Genomic DNA, 22,986 nt, shown 5'->3' with positions numbered 1-22,986 from the left:
GGATACATGTTCACGCTCTCACATGCATGGGGTGCGCACCCACATATGCATGCATAAACAGGGAAAGTGTGCACACGTGTGCACCTTCACACACATGCACACACAGGGAACACACCCTCACACGTGCACACGCACACACATAGAGGCCTAGAGGTCACAGGACACTGTCTCCCCTTCGCCACCCCCTCGCTCCTCTTCCCGTCCCTCTCTCCTCCTGCCCCGTCCCCAAGGAAGCAGACGCCTCTTTTCCTGGCTCTTCTGTTATCTCCTGTGGGAGACGACAGCTCCGTGTCTCGGTTTTCTCATCTGTAAAATGCAAGTGATCACAGTTCACAGAGTTGTTTGTTATGAGACCAAATGAGCCGCTCTCAGCACAGTGCCAGCCACGTCCACGCCCACAGTCGCAGGAAGCGTTGCCTTTTGTTTTATCTCTCATGCCTCAGGGTTTGGTGGTCATCTTTTGTGGCTGGAGCTTACCTTTGGCCTGTATCTTCCTCTACCCAGTGGCTCACCAAAGTACTCTCCCTAAGAGAAGTTCTGGGGAACAGGGTTTTCTCCACCTTGTTCCGTAACTTGGATACAGGGAAACAAGGTGCTGAGAGTGCATGGGGAAAGAGGTTAGTTCTAGCTGAGGGACGTGGAGGAAGACTTCCCAGAGGAGCGTTATTTGATATGGGGCTCTGAAGGATGAATAGGAGTCTGTCTACTTCAGGCAGAGCAGGTATAAGCAACGTAAAATTTCACCAGCTGAAGTACAATGTGTAGTATTTCATTTATGAGGCTCTGGCTTGACAGGAAACCAAGCTCCTTAAAAACTTGTTTCCTCTCTCCTGTTAGGCAACCTCAACAAACCGGACCAAATACTATGTCTCTTATCGTCGCGGTGAATTTGTCCTGATGAAGCTGCCTAAGTACGCACTGCCAAAGGTAGGGGTGGTTTCCCCGGCCCCTGCCGCGTGGCCACGGCCTGAGCCGGCACGGACTCTGGGCCACAGGACGCGTGCACGGGGCTCCGTGGCCCCAGGTCAGGACAGGGGAGCGAGGGCGGCCATGCCTCCTGCGACTCCTCTACCCTGCCACCCTCCGCTCCAGCCCCACGTGTGCCCGGCTCCGCCCGGTCTTACGGTTGCTGCCACGCTCTTCCCTCTGCCTGGTCCGTCTTTCCCAAGACTCCTGCACCTGTGATGTTCCCGAGTCGTGCCTCCGACTAGTGACCCTCCGGGCGGGTCCAGGCCTCGGTTTCCCGTTCGCAGCCACCCTTCTCCTTCCTGACACCCAGGGTGCTGGGGGCCCCCGTGTTGTCGCCTGCTTTCCGCAGCGGTTTCCAGGGCTGGGGGAGGTTTCTGTTTTATTCACTTCTGCATTCCAACCGCCTGGTATGGTGTGCAGTCACAGTCGATGCTCCGTCAAAGCTACTTCCTCCCCTCTGCCGGGGCAGGCGAAGCAGAGGGGGACGTGGGGGCTGCCCAGACCCGGCCCCCAGCCCTGCCTCAGGCCAAAGTCCACAGTCCCCTCCCTGCTGACGTGGTGTTCCATTTTACAGAGGAGGCGATTGCCATTCAGAGAGGCTGAGTCTCCTGTCTGAGGTCACACAGCTAGTAAGAAACCAAAGCAGGTCTCAAACCCAGGTCCGGGCGAGTCTGAGTCCAGCCTCATGCCACATCCCCCTGCAGAGGACGTGGGATGGCCCGCGTCACAGACCCCCATTCCACGTGCAGAGTTTAGAAGCACAGAGTGCAGCAGCCTTTCCTCCCACGTATTCACCGAGCATCAAGTATAAGCTAGGATCTGTGCTAGGAACTGGTCTGCAGCTGAATCCGACACCCCCGTTTCCTGCTCTTGTGTGGTTTTCAGAGAGGAAATAGGCAGAAAATTGAGTATACAGACAAACATGTAAAATAATTGCAAGTCGTGGTCTGTGCTATGAAGGGAACGAGAGGCAAAGACAGAGTGATGGAGGGTGAGGAAACTTCCCTGAGGAGGATATTTCATCTGAAGCCCAAAGGTTGCAGGAGAGCTGTTCAGGTGGAGGGCAGTGCCTGTGCAAAGGCCCTGGGGCAGGAGCGAGCCTCGCTGAGGGAAGGGGGAAGCGTGGGGTGAGAGCAGATAGGCACTGGGGCCCTGCAGGCCTGGGGCTGTGGATTGTTGCAAAGTCCTGTACCCCTGAGCTGCTGCACTGGCACCGTCACACTCCCCTGGGCCAGAAATGGGAAAAGTACATGAGGCTTTTAAAAACATTTTAAATTTTCTCTTTAAAAAAAGAAAAGGAAAAGGAAAGAGAAAAAAATGGAAAGGAAAGAAAGAAAAGGAGCAAGCTTAGTAGATTAAGTCCAGGCGTGGCCGAGTAAGTAAATTAGAAGCTAATGGTCTTGTTTAGGGCAAATGCAAGTAGCGTCCCTGGGGGGTGAGGGGACTTTTCCTCCACCCTGGGGGCTGCAGCATCAGAAGCGTCCTTTGTCCTGGTGTTGGGGAGGCGGCCACATGGCGAGGAGGAGTTAGGCGGACACCCGGGTCCCTCCCTGCTCCCCTCTGGCATTGGGACCATGGGTGGCTGCTGCCCCTTTCCGGGACGGTGGTGGCTGGAGCAGCGGTCAGGACATTTCTGAGGGCGTTCTCAGGAGCCTACGGCCACGAGTCATGACCTCCGTGACCTCGAGCGCTGGCTGAACCTCCCTGGACCTCGGGGTCCTCATCTGCAGGGGACATGGCAGTGTGGGTTTCTCAAAGTGGCCGTGGGGTTTGCAGGACACCCCGGCGCGTGTCCTGCTGCAGGCCCTCAACAGCGTGCATGACATGCTGCTGCCTCCCTCCCCATTCCTGAGGCTCTGATGGAAGATGCAGCCCCCACATCGTAAATGGATGACAGAAATGAGACACACGCCCCTCGTTTCCTCCAGTCGCAAAGGAAGACCAGGGACCCACTCAGATTGGCAGCATTTGCATTGGCACCAAGTCCTCGTTCGGGGGTCCCTGCCCAGGACACGGTGACGGGCAGTTGAAGATGATGGGCGAGTCAGGTTGCTCTCCAGGAACACGACCCCCCAGGACCGAGTGGTCCTCAAGACCACATGGCGCCTCGCCAAGAGTGGTGCCCGGCCGGGGGCGGCCTGCTTCCTCTTCACCAAATTCCAGAGACCAGCCAGAACCCGGTGTTTCCCACCAACATCTTGTAGAACTGGCTAATTGAATTTCCTAATCAGATTTTGTGTTTTATGGTAAATTTGTAACTCTTGCCTGTTTCTTCCCCCCAAGCCACCCCCATCTGTTTTTCCTTTAATTGCCCAAGTGGCATGAAAACAATAGAAGTCGGAGCAGAGGGGACTCACCCACAGCTTCCCTCCCCGTTCACAGGGCCCCTGTTTGGTTTCCCCGAAGTCCCTGGCCAGATGCCAAAGTGACTGTTGTGTGGCTGAATCTTAGCAGGCGCTCTGGGCTGCAGCTTGCTCTCAGGTGACATTGTATCGTGAGAATTTTCCAGAATGATACACGATATCCACTTGAAGTGACTGCAGAACTTTCAGTTGAGCAGCACCTCCCTTTAGCCAGGCCGATTCCTGTCCCCTGGACATTTGGGTTGTTTCCAGTTTTCGTAACTATAAACAGGCTACAATGAATATATCTGGGCCCGCAGTATTTCTTTTTTTTATTTTTTCAAGGTAAAATCTAAGAACTGCTGGACAATGGGTATAAATATTTGCGGAGCTTAGCTGCTTTTTAAAAGGGTTCCACCTTGCCATCGGCTAAGTTGGAACAGACCAGCTTCAACACGGCTTTGCCAAATTTTGTGCTATATCATTTCTTTCTGCTTCAAAGGTATAAATGGCACCAATCTGCTAGTTTAATTAACCTATCTGTGAAAACTATAAAGGGTGAACAGTTTTTATTATATTTGCCAGCATCCTTTACTTGAATTGTTTTCTTTGCAAGGATTTTAAAAAAGAAAAACAAAACTCATGTTCCCTAACAGAAAAAAACAGGCATAGGCTGTAGATAGACAGCCTATCTATCTAAAAGAGGAGAAACAGTCAAATGACTGTCAATTATATAAAAACATTCGTAAGAGTAAAGTAAAGGTGAACAGCTTGCACACAGCTTGCAGGAGCCAGGGTGGGCAATAAGAACCTTATCCTCCAGATGCTGGGGGTCTGTGCTCTGATTGTTGATTGCTGCTTCTGATCGTGGAGGTGCAGACACCCAGGTAGGCAGCCATCGCTGCAACCACCACCAGCTGAAGCAGCGTCCAAGGGATTTAAAGGGCCAGAGCCTGTTTCCCCCCTGTATTTTCCTTCTTTTCCCCTTTCGAGAGCCAGACATTTAAGGACTAGGACACTCAAAAGCAGTTACATATATGGAGGAATTTAGAAAGTCACCGTGCATGCTGAGGAAAAGCACAGGCTTAGAAAAGACTTAGAAGAACTTAAGTTTACACCCCAGACTGATCCCTGGTGCAGAGACAGCCTACAGCAATCAAAATCAAAAACAAACCAGCAAACACTGGGGAACAGGGAGAATCTGATTTCCAGAGATACCACATTATCAGATTCAAACATCCAGTTTCCAACAACAAAAAAATCACAAATGATACAAAGAAAGTATGATCCATTTGGGAAAAAAAACCCAGAAATTGTTCCTGAGAAAAAGCAGGTGGCAGACCTACTAGACAAAGACTTTAATACAACTGTCTTAAAGATGCTCAAAGAACTAAAGAAAAATGTGGAGAAAATCAAGAAAACAATGTTTGAAGAAAATAGAAATACCAAGATGCAGATAGAAAACATAAAAACTCTGGAGCTAAAAAGAACAATAATTGAAATGGAAAATTCACAAGAGGGATTCAAAAGTAGATCTGAACATACAGAAGAAAGAATCAGAGAATTTGAAGATAGTTCAATGGAAATTATCAAGTCTGAGGATCAGAAAGAAAAAGGAGTGAAGAAAAGTGAACACCATCTGAGATATCTGTGGGACACCATCCAGTGGGCCAACATATGCATCGTGGGAGTCCAAGAGGAGACCAGAGAGAAAAAGGGGCAGAGAGGTTATTTGAAGAAATAATGGCCAAAAACTTCCCCAAATTGATGAAAGATGTGAATGTAAATATCGAAAAAAGCTTGATGAACTCTAAGTAGTATAAACACAGAGAGACCTGCACCAAGATACATTATAATCAGACTGTTGAAAGACAAAGCAGGAATCTTGAGAGCAGCAAGAGAGAAGCAGCTCACCACACACAAGGGCTCCTCAATAAGGCTATAAACAGATTTCTCATCAGAAACCTTGGAGGCCAGCAGGCAGTGAGTCGATATATTCAAAGTGCTGACAGAGTCTGATGAAGGTGCTGGTTCATTAGGCCGTTCCACGAGTTTATGTAAAGATCTATGGGGAAATTTACCCTATCATGCTTATTAAAAATGTTTTTAAACTTTCCACAATTGCTTCTTTAAAATGTGTTCACTACAACTGATGGAATAATACAAATCTCTGTACCATTGCTACCTGTTTCCTCTTCATTCCTCCCTTCCACGACAATCTCATTTCCTCATTCCTCAGTGTGACTGTTGTAGAAACCCTTGGAGACCTCTCAATATCCATTCTGCCCTTTCATCTTAGTTTAACAAACTGCACATTTTAGCTGGCACATTGCTTTCCAGCTAAAAAACTACATTTCCCAGCTTCCCTTGCAGCTAAATAGGGTCATGTTTCTAAAATCTGACCAATGAGATGCAATTGGGATTGTCATGGGAGACTTCTCAGAGCCCTCCTTTAAAGGCAAGCCTTTCTCTCCCTCTTTCCTTCCTCCTTCCCGTTGCCCTGCATGTCAACATGATGGCTGGAGCTCTAGCAATCATTTTGGACCGTGAGGACAAGGGCTGTATCATGGGACAGTAAAATCATGACCCAGAAGGAGCCTCTGTCCCTGGTGACTTTGTAGAACTTCCATACTGGACTGTCTACCTCTGGACTTCTTTTACATATGGGAGAAATGAACTTCTATCTTGTTTGTCACTTTTTTCCCCCCAGTTTCTGTTACTCACAATCAAACCTATTTCTACCTGGTAAGAAATATTGGCAACCTTGGTGTTTCCTTCTGCGTATTTATCCAAGGCATACAAATATATACATACAAACACATACACATATTTGTGATTGTTTTTCATATCCTTTGTTTAGAAATAGAGTCAACAAATGTCTCTACCTCGAGCTTTTCTTAAAAACAAGAGTTATAAATACAAATATAAGCAAAAATTGCGTATTACTTATCACTTTCTAATCAGCAAAGATTTTTAAAGGAGCATTCTCAGTATTGGCGTGCATGAGGTGAAATGAGTGTCCTCTACCCTGTGGTTGGGGAAAGAATTACTACAAACTCTGGGGATAGTAACTATGTAACAAGAGCTTTGAAAATGTGCCTGCTCTCAATGCAGCAGTTTCCCTGCTTAGAATTTATGTTAAGGAAATAACCAGCGAGGCAGAGATCTGTCTGGGAATGTTCATGACTGTTTAGCACATAATTTTGGAAACATTAAAGGCTCACCAGTGGGGAAACCATTCAATGAAATATGGTACGTCCACAAAATGGACTATCACACAGTCATTAAAAGTGGTGTTTACACATAATTCTAACGACAGAGGAAAATGCTCCCCATATAATGTGAAAAAGCGAGCTACAAACCACACATGAAAAGATATATGAATCACACTCAGGAAAAGCCCAAAAGTAAACATTTTAAAATGTTAATATCGGGTCTCTCAAGGGGAGGCATTGTAGGCAACTTTTAGTTGCTTCATACGTTTTTCTTTGTTTCCCAGATTACAGTAAACATTTACCCCATGCATTTACCCAGGTTATGCAAACACTCACCCAGGTGCAGAGGAGACCAAGTCTGAATTAATACAAGAGCAGTAAACATCGAATGCTCACGGCGCGGTTGATGTGGGCACACCCTGAGCTTGGCACCACCGTGGCATGGCCGATGGCACGCCGCCCCTGCTGAGGCAGCAGAGTGAGCAATGCCCGGTGGACACACCGTGCAGTTTGGCCTGTGGCCATGCGTGGAGAAATGGGAGGGGAGGTGGGAGAGAAGACCAGCGATGACCCTGCTCTGCGTGTTGGGGTTCACATTGCAACCCTCAGACCCACCTCCAGCCCATTTCACAGATGGGGACCGCCAGGCCCTACATCCCCGACCTCTGTAATCCTTCCGTCATCACTAGCTTCCTTGTTCTAGTCATTTCCGTACATTAGATTTATGTCCGTAGACAAAGGTCCAGCTCGTGCTGCTGGGGTCCCCCCGATTGGGAGCCGCACAGTGGGTGCTTCACCACACCGTGTCCCCTCTCTGCAAAGCCCGTTCTTTGGCCGCACAGCACAGGGGCCGGGCGGGAGGGAGGGGGGGTGGTCCAGGCAGCCACGTCTTCACTCTCACTGGAAGGCCATGCCAACTGGACAGGATAGGGGCCCAATCTGTTATTAGGGAGAAAAAAATTACCTTCTCTACGCCCTAGCATCCGAGGAGACAATGTAAAGGGAAGCGTACCCCAAAACTGCACCAGCCCCTCGATGGGGGGATGGAGGGGGCCGCCTCTGCAGGCGGGGCGGCCTGCCCCGCCTCGGCCGGCCGTCTTCAGCTCCTGTGTCTTGGCAGCTCTATTGCCAGAAGGGCAGTAACAGTTTCAGAGTGATAGAAGACAGAGTAATAGATGCTGGGGAAGAAAAGCTCGTTAAGGCTTCAGAACAGGCCTGTGCAGATGCCTTTCCACGAGGCTCCCGGGCTGCATGCAGCTCTGGCTGGGAGAGGAAAGACAGACAAGAAACCAAGGTTAGCCCTGGGTTCTTTTCCTGCCTTTTGGTTTGATGGGGTTTTGTTTCGCTTTTGAATTGTAAAATCTGGAGCTGAAACCTGAGATGACTGCGCTCAGCCCCCTCAGGAGCTGCCTGGGCCTCCTGCTCCCAGCGGGAAACTGAGGCTCGAGCCTTGGTCTTTGCTGGTCACCTCCTCAGGACAGCCCTCCTGCCCCCTGTGCTGGGGAGGGGCCTGCCCTCGGCTCCCACGGTGCCCTGCACTGCCCGTTCCCGCTGCGCACCACCCTGCTGGGGCCTCGGTGGCTGTGAGCCTGGCGGGGGCCTTGGTGGGGGGAGACCCACACTGTGGCCCCAGCGCTTGGTGTGGGCTGGCACGGAGGAGCCGTGGGCACAGGGCAGCTCACACAGCAGCCCGTTGATGACGTCTGGGGACGTGAATTTACCCCTTCCTCCCACCCAGTATACATTCCCAGAGGGCAGGGACCACACGTGGCTCCCTGCTGGACCCCAGTGCCTACAACAGTGCCTGGCACACAGTCGGTGCTTAATGACTACGTGTTGAATGGGTGAACCAACAGATGACTCACCTGATCCTCAGGATGGGACGGGGGAGGGGGCCAGGGAGGAGACCCACCCTCACCTCCCAGAGGTGATCCTCTGGGGTGCTTCTGACCATCTGGGTGCATGGAGAACTTCTCCTCCCCACTGCAGGGGCAGACGGGCAGACAGCCTGACGGGGGGCCGGGAGGAGGAGGCGTCATTGCCCCCATCCTGTGCCTGGGCCCTCCCTCTCCCAACCCAGTATAGAGGGTCTGAATGTCACCTCCATTTTGGAGGTGGGAAAACGGAGGCCCAGGGAGGTAAAGAGACTTGTCCACGGCCACAGAGCCGAGACAGCAGAGCCAGGATGAAAATCTAGGTCAGCCTGACTCCAAGAGAGCTGTGGCCCCGTCCGGGGCCTGAGACCTGCCCACTCCCCACCCCCATGGCCGGCTTCACGGTCCCACACCGGCCTCAGCCCCCTGACCCTGCCCTCTCCCCCATCACACCCCCAGGACCTGCAGATCGTCAGCACAGATGAGAACCAGGTGCTGGTGGCGGTGCAGGAATGGTACCAGACGGACACCTACAACCTGTACCAGTCGGACCCACGCGGCGTGCGCTACTCGCTGGTGCTGGAGGACGTGCGCAGCTCCCGGCAGGCGGAGGAGAACGTACTCATCGACATCCTCGAGGTGGGGTGCCGCGGGAGGGGCTGCGCGGGCGCCGGGGGCCTCAGCCGGGTGTCGGGGCCGGGTCTGCCCTCCCCGACCCTCCCCCTTATCTCTGATGCTCTAGCTCAGAGGGCTGCAAATACCTCTATAAAGGGCCAGGTATTTTAGGCTTTGTAGGCCGAGAGGATACTCTGTAGGGACTTTTAGAGCAAGAGAGAAAACTTGCTCTTTTTTGACAAAATTCAAAATATAATAGTGGAGTACAGCTTTTTGTGATACAGGTCTAATAATGAAAAGAGTGGAATTCTTTTGGGGATAACCTTTTGCTGAATTGGGGTTCAGCATTGGTGGTCCCTGTCATCAACTTGATCCCAAGTGATCATCTGTAAAGCCACTCCTGGGACCCCCGCTCTGTCTCAGGCCCTGGAGCGTGCCTGCCTCTCTCTGCTTCAGGCCTCTCTGCCTCTCCCTTTCTCTCTCCCTCTCCGCCTCTTCCCCGCCCCAGCCGCTGGTCTCCTCCTCCCTCTCCCCTCTAGCTGTGTATCTGATGTCTGTCTGGCTCTTTCTCCTTCTCTCTGTCTCTCTCTCCTGCCTCTCTTCTCTCCCAAAAGGGGGCTGGCGCCTCCCCGCATGTGGTTCTGATACATTGGGAGCCTCTCCTCCCTGCGCCCTCCCTGGGGTCCCGCCCTCGTCTGCCTCCCTCCGAAGCCTCCACTTGCTCTCCTAACATGACACCGGGGACCAGTGCAGGCTCCAGTCTCCCACGCTGGGCTCTCTCCGCCGTATGAGAGCACCCGGGCCCCAGAGCCTCCTGCACTTGGGTTCCACAAAGGTCCGTCACCCACATACGGTGGGCCCGGCCTGGACCAGGCCCTTCACAGTCACCTCCTCTGTTCTTGTCTACACCAGAGCCAGGGAGAGGGTCCCTTAGCCCATTTACAGGGAAGGAACCTGAGGCTCAGAGAGGGCGAGCCGCCTGCCTGGACAGAGCTGGAAGTAAGCCAGAAGACCAGGACCAGCCCAGTCTGTCTGCCCCACGCTGGGCCCCCTCCTCTTGGCCAGCGCTCCCTCTCTTGGTCCTTCACCCCAAGCTCCGCTCTCGTGCCCTGCCCCCAGGGAGCCCCTGGGCCAGTGGGGATACCCGTAAGTGTCCAAATGATGCAGCGTATTTTGATAATCAGCGCCAGACAGTGGGTGTGCCAGGTTCCACGTGGGCACACGGTGGCCTGCCGTCCCTGTGGGGCCAGGAGGGTGTCCCATGGGTGGCCAGTGGAGCCGTGGGGAGACAGTGGGAGTTTATCAGCGTGGGAGGCAGGCTCCCAGATGGAGCCAAGGCTTCAGCATTTCTCTCTCAGTTGTCGACAGCAGCACGGAACCGTTTTCCCCAAAAGTGATGAACATAATCATTTGTCCACGATGAGAACCCATTCATCAGGGTTTACTGCCCGAGCGGGATGGTGCCGAGGAACAAGCCGTGGCTTACTGCCCTTTGCTGAAAGCTGCACGCTGGCAGCCTCGTCCTGCCCGAGGCAGCCCCACAAAATGCCCTGTCCTGCAGAACCTCCGAGGAGCCAGCTGGGCACATCACAGACCTGGCTCTGAAAGGTCGTCACGGCTGCTGCCTGACACAGCCGTCTGGGAGAAAGGAGGCGGGCAAGGGTGGCACAGGAAGGGTGCCCAGGACAAGGGCGCTGCGGACGGGGGACGCTCCATTCTGTCCACCGGTATCTGTAATGCTTGTACCGCACGCCCGGCTCTGGGCCCCGCCCTGGGGACACAGGGAGGAGGAGACCACCCCTCGCGGAGCTCCGGCCTCTGCAGGAAGACCAGCTCCCAACAGTGGCTCTGACTTGGTGTGCCAGCGCCTGGGGGACACGGTGGGGAGCGATTGGCCAGGGAGTGCTTCCTGGAGGAGGGGGTGCAGACTGAGTTGAGGCTGAGCAGAGATTAGCCGGCTGAGGAACCGGGGAACAGCAATCCATGCACGAAGACCACAGAGTGAGAGGACATGGGGAACCCAAGGAGCTTCACGGTGGCCAGGTCCAGAGCTGGGCGCCCTGGCTTCTCTGAAATCCACCTAACAGGGATCATGGTGGCAGTTACAAGCACAACTCGGGAGCCTGGCTGCCTGGGTTCAAATCCCAGTTCTGGTCCGTATTTGCTGTGTGACCTTAGGCAGCTTCCTTAACCTCTCTGTGCTTGTTTCCCCACTGTGAGAGGAGGATGAGAATAGCACCTTCCTCGTAGGGCTGCTGCGAGCATTGAGGACGTCTTTCCCATTGAACACGTGGGGCAGCGTCTGGTGCCCAGTCAGTGCTGGGGGAGCTCTCGTGGTTTTCACTGCAGTGGCCTTTTCTGGGGATTCGCAATAACGCCTGGGAAGGGCCTGGCCTAGAATCGGCTCATGAGGTCGCCCGCATGCACTGCTTCCGTTATTGTCACGGTTGTCCTTCGTCCAACGGTGGATCCAGGAAAAATGCTTCGTCCCCGACGTCACAACAAACCCTGCCTCTGAGGGCCCGGGCTTACCTGTGCCGTGAGGGGTCGCCCTGGCGGGGCGTGCCCCGGGTTCCAGGCAAGACAGCATACCTTTTCTGAGGGCCCCTGTGCTGGAGCTTGGGTTAGGAATGGGGTCTCGGGGGGCCCCAGTCTTGTCCCCGCCCCCGAGGAGCCCTGGCCGCAGTGGGGAGACAGCCATGGTTGTGGGCTGAACGGGGACCAGAAATAAACGGCCACGCCAAATCCCCAGAGCCTGTGACTGTGACCCTATGTGGAAGAAGGATTTCAGCAGCCGTCATCAAGTGAGGGATCCTGAGATGAGACCACGCTGCACTGTCCGCGTGGGCCCTGAATCCAGTGGCCAGGGTCCTGCGAGGATCAGGAGGAGACATGCAGACACACAGGGAGGAGGCTGCGAAGACACAGGAGAGATGGGGTGACGCGGCCACATCCAGGGACGCCTGGAGGCACCAGGAGCTGGAAGAGACACGAAGGACCCTCCCCTAGAACCTTCGGAGGGAGCGCAGCCCTGCCCACACCTAGATTTTGGACTTCTGGCGTCCCGAACTGTGAGAGAACAAATGTTTCTTGTTTTAAGCCACGAGGTTTGTGGTCATTTGTTGTGGCAGCCCCAGGAAATGAATACAGCCACGAAGGGGGCAGTTACATAAGCCACATCAGTGCTGGGAGCCGCTGCTCAGCTGATCAGACCCAGCCCAGGGGAGGCGCCGCCCACATCTGCCATGTCTCTGGGACGTGAGGGGTCTATGGCGTTTGTCTCTGAATGTTTGCATAGAGACCAGTTGGGATATAAAATAGCCATTACCGAATGAGGCAAGCCACCACTGGGTGAATCCGCGTCCTCTCTGTCCCTGGGGGCCATTGAGGGGGTCATCTCGATCCAGCGCTGAGCAGGCTGGACGTGCCACCCAGGTGATGTCTCAGAGAGCAGGAGACAGAAAGTCGTCACCGTGTGTGAGCGAAGGGGCTGTGGTCCTCCATGCCCTGGGGCCATCACCCCAGGAGGGAGGGCGGGTCTCCCCCCGCCAAAAGCAGCATTTTACACAGACAATGCACACGGCAAAGGGGAATTGAGGGTGCTTACCAGCAGATGGGGAGATTATCTAGGTGGACGCACTGTAACCAAGGAGTCCTTAAAAGTAGAGGAGGGCAGAAGAGGAGGGTCAGAGAAACACGTGTAATCACAGAGGAAAGGTCAGAGATGCTGGGCTTCTGGCTGTGAAGATGGAGGAGGGGCCACGAGCCAAGAAACTCGGGTGCCTCTAGAAGCTGGAAACGGCCGGGACACAGATCTTCCCCTGGAGCCTCCAGAAGCAACCAGCCCTGTGGACACCTTGATTTAGCCCAGTGAGACCCGTATTGGACTTTCAACCCCCAGAACTATAACATAGTCAATGGGTGTGGTTTTAAGGCACTCGGTCTGTGTTCATCTGTTAGAGCAGCCGCAGAAAACTCAGCCACCATTCACTCGGCCACCTTTCTCCAGCGTCATCGATGGGGTACCCACTGTGTGTCGGGCACTTGGCTGACCTGGGCATCGAGGACAGTGAAGCACCAGCCTCCTGGCGTTGTGGGAATTGAATGAGCTGGCACTGTCACTGACCACATAAAAGGCACTTAGTAACTGTGCTATTTCTATGATCCTTGTAGAAATTAGAAGTTTAATCCTTGGCTATGGAACCTTGGGTACGTTCCACAACTCTCTGAGCCTCAGTTTTCTCAGTTCATTGTGAGAAATAGGGACGCGCTGCACACAGAGGAGCAGGAACAGCCTCGGGCATGCAGGAGGGTCCAAGAAGCGCACGCCACCCTGGGGGGTCTCAGTAACTGGTCTGAGGCCCCTGTGCAGTAAGGAACTTGCAGAAAAAGGACATCTCTGTGGAAACAGGAGCTTGGATTACAGGGCGTTGCTGATATTTGACCACTTCTTGTGAGCCAACTTAGAAACCGACTATGGGCCGTGTTTGGGTCCCTGCCGTGGGCCCTCAGGAAACCCTGAGAAAGGAGGCAGGGCAACCCTTGAGCCCCTGGCCAGGGCAGGCTGGGGTAAGCGCAGACCCCTGTCCTCGCTACCTGGCACCCCTTCGGGTGGGGTTGAGCTGAGGGAGTCCCCCGAGGAAAGCCCAGAGCCGTCCACTGGTCCAGGCCCTGTGGGTCCACTGGGAGGGAGGCGAGGGGAGAAGGCTCTGCATCAGGAGCTCTGGGCTGCAGATGGGGTGACCGTGACGCACGGGCGTGTGGGGACCAGGGCTCTGCTCACTGCCCCACAGCCGGAGTCTGGACCTGGGAGGGCAGCTCAGTGTTGTGAAAAGCACCTGGGCTTTGGGGTCAGACAGAACCGGCTTCCCGTCAAAGCTCAAGCCAGAGTCTCGGGTCCCTTGCCCCCTACGCCCCGCTGGCCTCCAGGTGCACGTGGTCAGCCTCAGCTCCGGGGCCATTGTCGGGTGAAATAGGGCCGTGCGCACAGAGCCCTCAGAAGGGGCGGGCCCACAGTGGACACTCGCTCACTAGAGGCTCCCGGCAGGTTTTCACACTCCATCTGTATTTCTGTCCCAGGTCCGAGGGGTGAAAGGCGTCTTCTTGGCGAACCAAAAAATCGATGGGAAGGTGGTGACGCTTATAACCTACAACAAGGGACGTGACTGGGATCACCTGAGGCCGCCCAGCACGGACATGAACGGAAAACCTACCAACTGTAAGCCTGTAAGTGCCTCCCCTCACGTCACACACTCCTGTGGGGTAGGCACAGACATTACTGCAGGAACCGGGAGGTCAGACGTCGGAGCAGGGCCATCTGAGGGACATGAACCTCCAATTTCTCTGGGCACCAGGGAAAGGGTCACGTGAAACCCTTCGCTTTACGGAAGAGTTAACTGGAGTCAGAGAGGGAAGTGTATTGGTCAGCTCTTGCCACAACAGTGCTGTGTAACAAATCACCTTGAGGCACAGTCACTTATGCTCCAGATCTGTGGCTGGGCTCGGCTGGGTGCTCTGCTCATCTTGGCTGGGCTCACTCTCACGTCTGGGAGTTGGCTGATGTCGGAGGGGATCTTCCTCCTGGGGCCAGCCCAGGCACGTTCTCGTGGCGATAACGGAGGTGGAGCAGAGACAGGCAAGCACATTGCAGGCCTGCTCTCCTCCTGGCCAGCATCAAGGGGCGTGCACTCTACCTGTGGATGTGGGGGGGCCAGGCCACAGCCCCAGACCAGTCCTGCTCTGCCAGGGGTGCCTTTCGACGTGACTACAAGCGTGGACTGCCCCAGTGCCTTGGCTGCCTCGGCGGCAGGGAGGGCTGGATTTCCCTCTGGAACTCTGTGTGGAGATCTGGGTGGCCTGCAGGCCGGAGCTACTGAGGGTGGAAGGACAGAGGTCTAGGGGCCTGGCTGGAGGTGAGTGCTCAGGGAGCGGCAGCTGTGAAGGAGCAAGAGGCCGCAGTCTCGGTTCTAACGACCCTGCGATCTCGGCTGAGTCAATCAATGCTTCTTTGAAAAAGGAAGGGAGATGATGAAAATCCCCTGAGGCATTGAGGGGGAAATGAAACAGTCCACAGACATGCCCGGCACAGGCCCTGGCACAGAGAAAGCAAGCGAGGAAGAGCCTTCCTTTTTGGATTGCCCCCCTTCCCACGATGTCCAGTAGCCTAGAATGCCCTTTCCTTCTTCTTTAGCCAGCAAACTCCTACTGACACCTGGAAACCCAGCCCAGATGTCCCCTCCACTGAGAAGCCTTCATTGGGCTTACTTGCTTCTCTACCTGTTTCCCACTGGCCTCGAATGAAGCCTGTCACAGGCAGGGCCTGCCTCCTGGGGATGCCTGAATCCATCCATTGCCCTGCCTCTCTGTAAATAGAAAGAGTAACGGCGCCTATTTTACAGGGACATTCATTCAACAAACATGTGCGAGCACCTACTATGTGCGAGGCGCTGTTCTGGATGTTCAGAATACACCAGCACACAACACAGAACACAATCCTGCCCCCATGGGGTCCTGCCTGCGTCTCTGTGAGACCTCTGAAAGTGCCAGCCACTGACCCTGAGGGCCAAACCCACTTTGTGCCCTCAAGGCAGCAGCTCAGCCCTGGCAGAGCTGGCCCTTGCTCTGTGAGCCCGCGGCTGAGCTGACCCTCACCACTTGGGCTGCCGCGAGGCTTCTGCAAGCCCCACTGTGGGTGACAAGGGACGATAATAACACCTGTCGACCTCCGGGGAGAGTTAATTACCTGCCACTGGTAAAAACCCTGCTGAAAACAGAATCGCTGTGAAAGGGCTAATTTTTGTATCATCGTCGGCAAAGTTAAGCCGTATTAATCTGTCAAAGCAAGTTTTTGCTAAGAATAGATTCTTGTCTGCAATTACACAGTTCAGTGAGGAGATAACCTTTGTGAGATTTACGTCCCGGCCCTAAAAGAACAAAAGTAGGAGCAGAGTGGTGGCGTGGGCGCGGGCGGAGACCCCAGTGAGCACGAAGGACAGAGAACGAGCCCTCGGGAGACCCGCCCGGGCACGAGGACAGGAAGGGAAAGCCAGGGCTCGCGGCTCAGAGGCCGGTTACCAGGTGTGTGCTGAGCAGCTGGAGAGGGGGCCGTGGGAGGAGGCCGGGGGCCAAGACTGGCCGATGACTGTCTTCTCTGACCGTCCTCCTCTCAACCACGCGTCCTCTCAGTGAACAGGGCAAACCGCCCTGAGGCTTCACTTCTCATCATAAGAGTGATTCCCGCTTCTTGCAGAACACTTGGAAAATACAGAAATGTACGAACAGGGAAATGCGGTGCCCGTGTAATCACATGACCCCAAAATAACAATAACCAGGTGTTTTTCTTTACAATCTTTTAGCTTCTATGCCCGTTAAAGTCGTAATTGGGTTCCTGACACCTGTGTGATTTCTCTGTCTTCCATTTTTCTTGTAATTCTGGGTCTCCGGATAACTCTGGATATTTTCCCGGCCATATGACCGGCCCTCGCCTGCAGAGACCTCCTTCCAGCAATGGGGAAACAGATGAGAGGTGTGACCAGATCTGTTTTAGGATGACAAATCAGACTTGGAAGATGGTTCTGAATCGGTTTACATCTTGATTCAGAAGGAATACCTGTTGGTTTTGCAGCCCACGGTTACTCTTCTCAGATTCGGGCTGAGGCAATAAGTGGGGTGTCCAGGTGGGCGGGTCTCCTCGCTCTGCAGGCCGGCAGCGTGGCCCTCTGACCATCCAACAGTCTTTCATGATTTGGGAGACACTTCTTTAGAGCACCAGCCGGCTCCTGCTTGCAGAGGGGCCAAGAAGAGGGAGCCTTGGGGCAGCCTGGGCCCCTCACTTGGTCCACCTCACCCCCCCAAGCCCTGCAGAGACCCAAGCCCACCTCCTGCAGGACTGGGGCGTTCAACACCAGCCTGCCCTTGGGGTCTCCCCGCCCTGGCCCTGGGTGGCCTCAGAGGACCCCTCCATCTCTGATGGCACACCCCAAGGGCAGCCCTGGCTCGCTGTCCTGTCACATCTGCAGAGAGCCCAGGTGCCCTGGGGTGGGCACCTCCAGGTCTGCCCAGCCTGCCCTGCCCTTTGTCCACTCGGCCCAGACTTGGCTGGGAGGGTGTTTGTAAGGCCTCCTCTCAGCTGTCAGACACCAGCAGTGCACGCCCTGCCCAGCAGCTCCGGGTCTGGCTGGAAGACACTTGTGTGGCTGTCAGCAGGCCCTCCACGGCGCCAAAGGGGGCCGCAGCTCTGCCTGTATCTGCCGGTGACCTGTGGGCCACAACCACAGGGAACCCTGAGGAGTGTTCCACCTCTGGCCCAAACAAGTGCCCACACCCAGGACAGACCACCAGCGGGCTGAGGCGGGGGAGGCCAGGTTCCATGACGCAGTGCTCACCACACACATAGACACTGACGTTGTGTGCACGGTGCGAGAGAGGACACGGAAAAGGCTGGTTGCAGTCCAAGGAGAACAGCCTGGGAGCTCGGGCTGCTCCAGGCCCCAGCTGGCCCACCAGGAAACCTGGGCTCCAAAGCAGGGCTGTGCCCCCACCCTCTCTGCTCAGGAGCATGCCAGTATGGGACTTGAGTGCCACATCCCTGGGGAGGCTCCTCTTTCTCCTGACTCAGAGCTCCCTTCTGCAGCCGGGAGCCAGCCCTGCCCACAGAGGGCACGGGCCCCTCCCTCCCCAGGACCCCCTCCCGTTAGTGTCTGGTCACCAGGTGGGCATCTCACCAGAGATGTTAACTCACCAACTTGCTTTCAATCATAAGAAATCAGGAGAAATCCCGAACGGGCAATGTCTTATCATCCCACGGGGTTCAGTGGAGGTTCCTGGACGGGGTCTCTCCTCTGGGGTGACTCCCCCCTGGGGGCCCTGCTCTCTTCAGCACAGGGCTCCCAGGTTGCCCCGGGGAGGGTCTCCAGCCTCCGAGTCCACTTCAGAAGTGTGCCTCTGCAGAGGGCGTAGAGCCTACCTGCAGCTGATTTTGCCACCTTTTATTTTTGTTGTTTTTACAGCTTTACTGAGATATAACTCACGTGCCATAGAATTCACCCATTTAAAGTGTACAATTCAGTGTTTTGTAACATATTCACAGAGTTGTGCAACCATCACTACAGCCCATTTTAGAGCATTTCATCCCCTCACAAAGAACCCCCGCACCCTTCAGCCCTCACCCCGTCTCCCCATCCCGCACCAGCCCCTGGCAACCACTCATCCCCTTTCCGTCTCTGTAGATTTCCCTGCTCTGGACGTTCTGTATGAATGGAATCACACAACATGTGATGCAACTAATACATTTTTAAAACCCTGGTACAGACGAGTAAGTCTCGTCTCCAAGTGGATCAGGCCCTGGGGCTGCCACCTGCTGGTGCCGTCTGACCCAGATCAATACCCAATTTACTAACTTTCAGTTTTAGCTTCAGATAATCTGTCTAAAATATACTCAGTCCATGGACCAGAAGAAAGGGCTACAAAAACATACAATGAAGAGAAAAGACATCTCCCGGAAAGGTTTCAGTAGAAGCTATAATATGGTAATGACAATGGGGTTCTGGAATGACCCCACTTTTCTCCCCACACTCCTGTGAGGTGTGGGAGATGGGCACCCCATCTCCATTTCACAAATGAGGAAACCAAGGCCCAAAGTTTCCCATAAAATCAGTGGCACCTCCTAAGTTCGAATTTGGATCTCTGGGTGTTCAGTTCTATGGTATTTCTAAGCTGGAGAGTTTTCCAGGAAAAAAAAAAAAAGGCCAAGGAGATTATTACTTTTCTTATAAGTAAGCAATTAGGCAGTACCTTGTTCAGGGGAGGCTGGACCCTGACTTTCTCTCCAGAAGCTTTGCTGTGTTAATCCAGTAATCCTGTGAAGCAGAGGTTATTGGCCCATTTCACAGAGAAAGAAACTGAGACTCAGAGACGCTAAGCAGTTTTCACAGAGTCACACAGCATTAAGAGGGAGGTACAAGATTTCCAAGCCCTGCATTTCCATGATCCCACCCTGCCCACACTCCTGGCTTGTGGAATTCCCCAAACTGGGGACTCCAGAAAGACTGAGCCCAGAGTTGTCACCCCAAAAACCCCTTGACATCCGTTGGTGTCGTGGGATCTCTGGTGGCCCTCCCGCTCTCCTGTCCAGCAGAGGCAGGAAATGCTACATTGTCAAGGTGGGTCAGCCAGCCAGACCTCAGACCTGCCTCTCTGGCTTCAGGAGGGAGGAGGGAAGAAACAGGGTCTCTGGAGCCCGTCCCTCCTGCGGCCGGTGCGGGCAGCCCCTGGCTGATGGCTGACCGGTCACTGCCCAGTGCAGTCTCTGGCGCCCCTGAGGGAGCTGTGCGGGGACCTTGGACCTCATCCAGTGTGCTGTGGTTTTGTATTCTATCACGGGTGTGACAGAGGGAGTGCAGGCAAGATAGTGCCTTTGAGCCCCTGAGGCCTGGGTGAGACTCAGGGAGGCCGCAGTCCACAGGGCACAGCCTTCTCAGCTCGTCTGTCCCCCCCGGACCCCCTAGTCCTACTCAGGGGTAGGCTGGGGTGCAGGCGGCCAGGAGGAGACAGGTGAGGGGGTCTGTTCCTGCCAAGCGGCCAGACAGGAAACTGCTCGTGCTTACTCATCCTGGGAGGCTGCTGGCCCAGTCTGGCCTGGAAGTGTGTCCCCGGCAGGGACAGACACCCTCGGGGCTCAGAGCGCGGACATTGGATCAGGGCAGCCTTAGGCGTAGCCTAGCCCCACCACTGCCCTTGAGTGCTTAAATACTCTCTGCCTCAGTTTCCCCGTTGGTGAACTGGGGGTGATAGAACGGATGTTGAGAACGCTCAGTGACAATGCACCTTGTAGAGGGCTTCACTCACCGCTGGCACAGGGACGGCCATGAGTCACCGTGAGCTGCGCTGAAACGATTATTGCAACGCGCGTTTCTGCCCCTCTGGCAGGGCAGCAACCCATGCTGCCGTCAGCGTGCTCACTGATGCTGGCGAGTAAACCGGGCTCCAGCACAGCCGCCTACCCCTCTGCCTCCCGTGGATGGCACAGGGCTCGCAGAGTGTCCCACGGCTGTTCCCTGAGGCCTGCCCACTGTGGTCCCGTGAGAAGCCCAGTAGAGGTTCTGGATGGATGAACGAATGAAGGAATGGGAGCAGGGGCTGTGCCGGCCCCAGGAATCACGTCCCACGGCCCAGCACTGCACGTGGGAATGCCCACTGCATGTTGGGGGCCAGCAGCCATGCTGGGAGAACCCTCCCACTGGCTTCATCCGTGCGCAGTCATGGCCCAGAGCTGACGGCCTTTGCCCCAGGCCAGCCTCACGGCCTCCTTCGCAGCCTCCATCCACTCCTCCGAGGCGCTCCTGGCCCTGCCTTCCCACTGGAAAAGCCACATGGGTGCATTCACCTCAGTCCGACCTTTCCTAGGGACACGGCTCCTCCCCAGGTGTTGACCATGGCTCCCTTCCTCCCCTTGCAGCCGGACTGCCACCTCCACCTGCACCTGCGCTGGGCAGACAACCCCTACGTGTCGGGCACCGTGCACACCAAGGACACCGCCCCAGGCCTCATCATGGGCGCAGGTAGGAGGCTGCCATCACAGGCAGATGGCAAGAGTCATCACTGCAGGAGAGAAGCTCCGTTCTCAAGGATAAAACTTGATGGCCATGGGCCTGGGGCCATGGTGTGTCCATTTGGGGGCAGTGGCACGGCATCTCCAAGAAGCTCAGCTCTCATGGCAAACTCTGACGGGTGAACGCTTGGCCTAGAGTGGGCACATGATATGTGTTGAATGAAAGGATGGCTGGGTGGATGGGTGGATGGATCGATGGATGGATAATGGACGGGTGGGTAGATAATAAACTAATGAAGGATAGATGGATGGATGGATGGATAATGGATAGGCGGGTAGATAGATAAACCAATGAAAGATGGATGAATGGGTGGATGGATAGATAATGAAGAATGGGTGGATGGATGGATGGATGGATGGATGGATGGATGGATGGATGGATGGATTGGTGGTTAGTTGGAGGTCAAAAAAAGAAGGCAGGCACGCAAACACACTGCTTGGAATTCACTTTGACTCATCCGCTGGAGGACAAGCCATATCTTTTGGAATTTTCCAATGATGTCTAAACTTGACTCTGGGTAAGATACTCCTGAGACTGCCACATGAACAAGGCCTCAAATGGCAAGTGATACACAGGTTGCCCAGGGCAGAGGCCTCTGGGGCTCCAAGCCAGAGTCAAGAATGGCTTCAGTGTCCTCATCACAGGTCCCCATCATCCTGGGGGCTCAGACCCCTGGTCCCTGCCATGACCATGGGCACAGCAGAAACCTGCCAAATCCAGCTTATGGGAAAATCCCATTGTTCAAGATCCTCCCCAGGAGGCGGTTGGGGCAGGCGGGGCCCAGCTCCGGAGGCCTCTGTGACCTCCTGGAGCTTGTGTCCTTCTGGGTGGCCATGGTTCTTCCTGTAGGAGCCCAGGTGGGCTCGGTTTCCTCATCAGTGAGCTGGAGTTGGCTTGGACGCTGGGTGGGGGCTCTTCCCACTCTGGCCCCACCCCAGGATTGAATCTGAGCCCTGTAGAGTGGCCTTCAGGACTGATGACCCATTAAAGCCCAGTAGGGGCTCAAGTGAACCTTGACCGAGGAGGAGCCTCCTGGTTTGGCGCCCGCCTCCCCGTCCTCCACACATCCACTCAGCAGAGGTTTCGTGAGCACCCGCTCGGTGCTTCCCCTGCCCCTCACCTGGGCCGTCCCCCTGCCCTAGACCTGCCTCTGGTCTCCCCTGCATCGGCCCTCAGTGAGCTGTCACCAAATGCAAACCCAGCCCTGTCCTGCCTCCATTTAAAGCCTGTCCGGGGCTGCCACCTGGCCCCCGTCCTCTCTAACCTGTCGCTCACCGCCACTCCGCACTTCTTGTCCTTGACCACACTCCTCGCTGGTGAGGCCCCCGAGCTCTGGCTGCGCCTGGGCCTCAGCTGGAGCCGCCCGAGGCTGGCTTTCCTTGGACGAGGTTAATCCTTTCCTGCACAGACTGGGACCAGGGCCCAGGCGTGGCGGTTACAGCAGGCCCGTCCTTATAGGAGGAAGGCAGAGAGGGGCAGGCTGCTGCGTGTCTCTGGGAGGGGGGATGTAGACCCAGGGCACACCCAGCCCTTGCTGGGGTTAGTCTGTTCTCGGACCGGGGGGTCCGAGGGGGCGTGAAGGGGAAAGCTGGCTGATCCTGAGAGCAGCCTGCCCCTCTTCTTCTGGACCAGGTAACCTGGGCTCACAGCTGGTGGAATACAAAGAAGAAATGTACGTCACGTCAGACTGCGGGCACACCTGGCGGCAGGTAAGGGCTCAGGGAGGGGCCCGGCGCCCACCCCACGCCCCTTCCCCCGAGACTCCCGGGAGGTGCGTCTGCTCTGTCGTGCCCTCCCCTCCCAGAGAGTGCTGAGGTGTCTCTTCGTCTTCCCCGGCCTGAGGGGCTGGACGCGCGGCTCCCTTAAGCAGACCTTATACCCGCCATCCATGAACAGCAGGGCCAGGCCGGGCTCGCCGAAACCACCCTGTGTTCTTTCGATGGCCACTGCTGGAGAAGTACAATCTGACGCATCTTCACACAGTCGGACACTGACACGTCACCGTGAAGGCCAAAGCAAAGGGAATAATTGCCAGGGACGAGGTGGAGGGGCTGTCCCAGCAGGAAGCCACCCGGGGAATAAGAGGCTGGGGCTGAGCTCAGGAGCCCAGAGGCCAGAAGTGGGGGGCCACGGATGACCCCCATGTCCTGGCAGGGGTGGCTGCTGGGTGGACGGCAGAGACGTGGGAGAGAAAGAGAACATGGGGGAGGGGCAGGTGTTGGGGGCCAGGCTGAGTCTGGGTTGGGGCGTCCAGGAGACATCGGGGGGTGATGATCTGATGTTCAGTGTGGTGCGGGGAAAGAAGGAAAGGGAAGAAGCGGGAAAGCAGTTATGCAGGAAATGGTCCCCACGCCAGGCTCTG

The 22,986-nt window shown here is 55.4% G+C and overlaps 1 protein-coding gene across 1 annotated transcript in view; it reads left to right on the top strand.

Moving 5' to 3' along the window:
- Positions 1-22,986, top strand: part of SORCS2 (sortilin related VPS10 domain containing receptor 2) — a 516,528-nt gene that overhangs the window by 451,601 nt on the left and 41,941 nt on the right. Inside the window, 5 exon segments of the mRNA XM_058546667.1 lie at positions 838-927; positions 8,860-9,039; positions 14,095-14,241; positions 20,471-20,573; positions 22,257-22,333. Of these exon segments, the coding sequence (XP_058402650.1) occupies positions 838-927; positions 8,860-9,039; positions 14,095-14,241; positions 20,471-20,573; positions 22,257-22,333 (597 nt within the window).

Source organism: Diceros bicornis, chromosome 8, assembly GCF_020826845.1.
Source record: "Diceros bicornis minor isolate mBicDic1 chromosome 8, mDicBic1.mat.cur, whole genome shotgun sequence".
Classification (NCBI taxonomy): Eukaryota; Metazoa; Chordata; class Mammalia; order Perissodactyla; family Rhinocerotidae; genus Diceros; species Diceros bicornis.
This window is presented reverse-complemented; position numbering and strand designations above follow the sequence as displayed.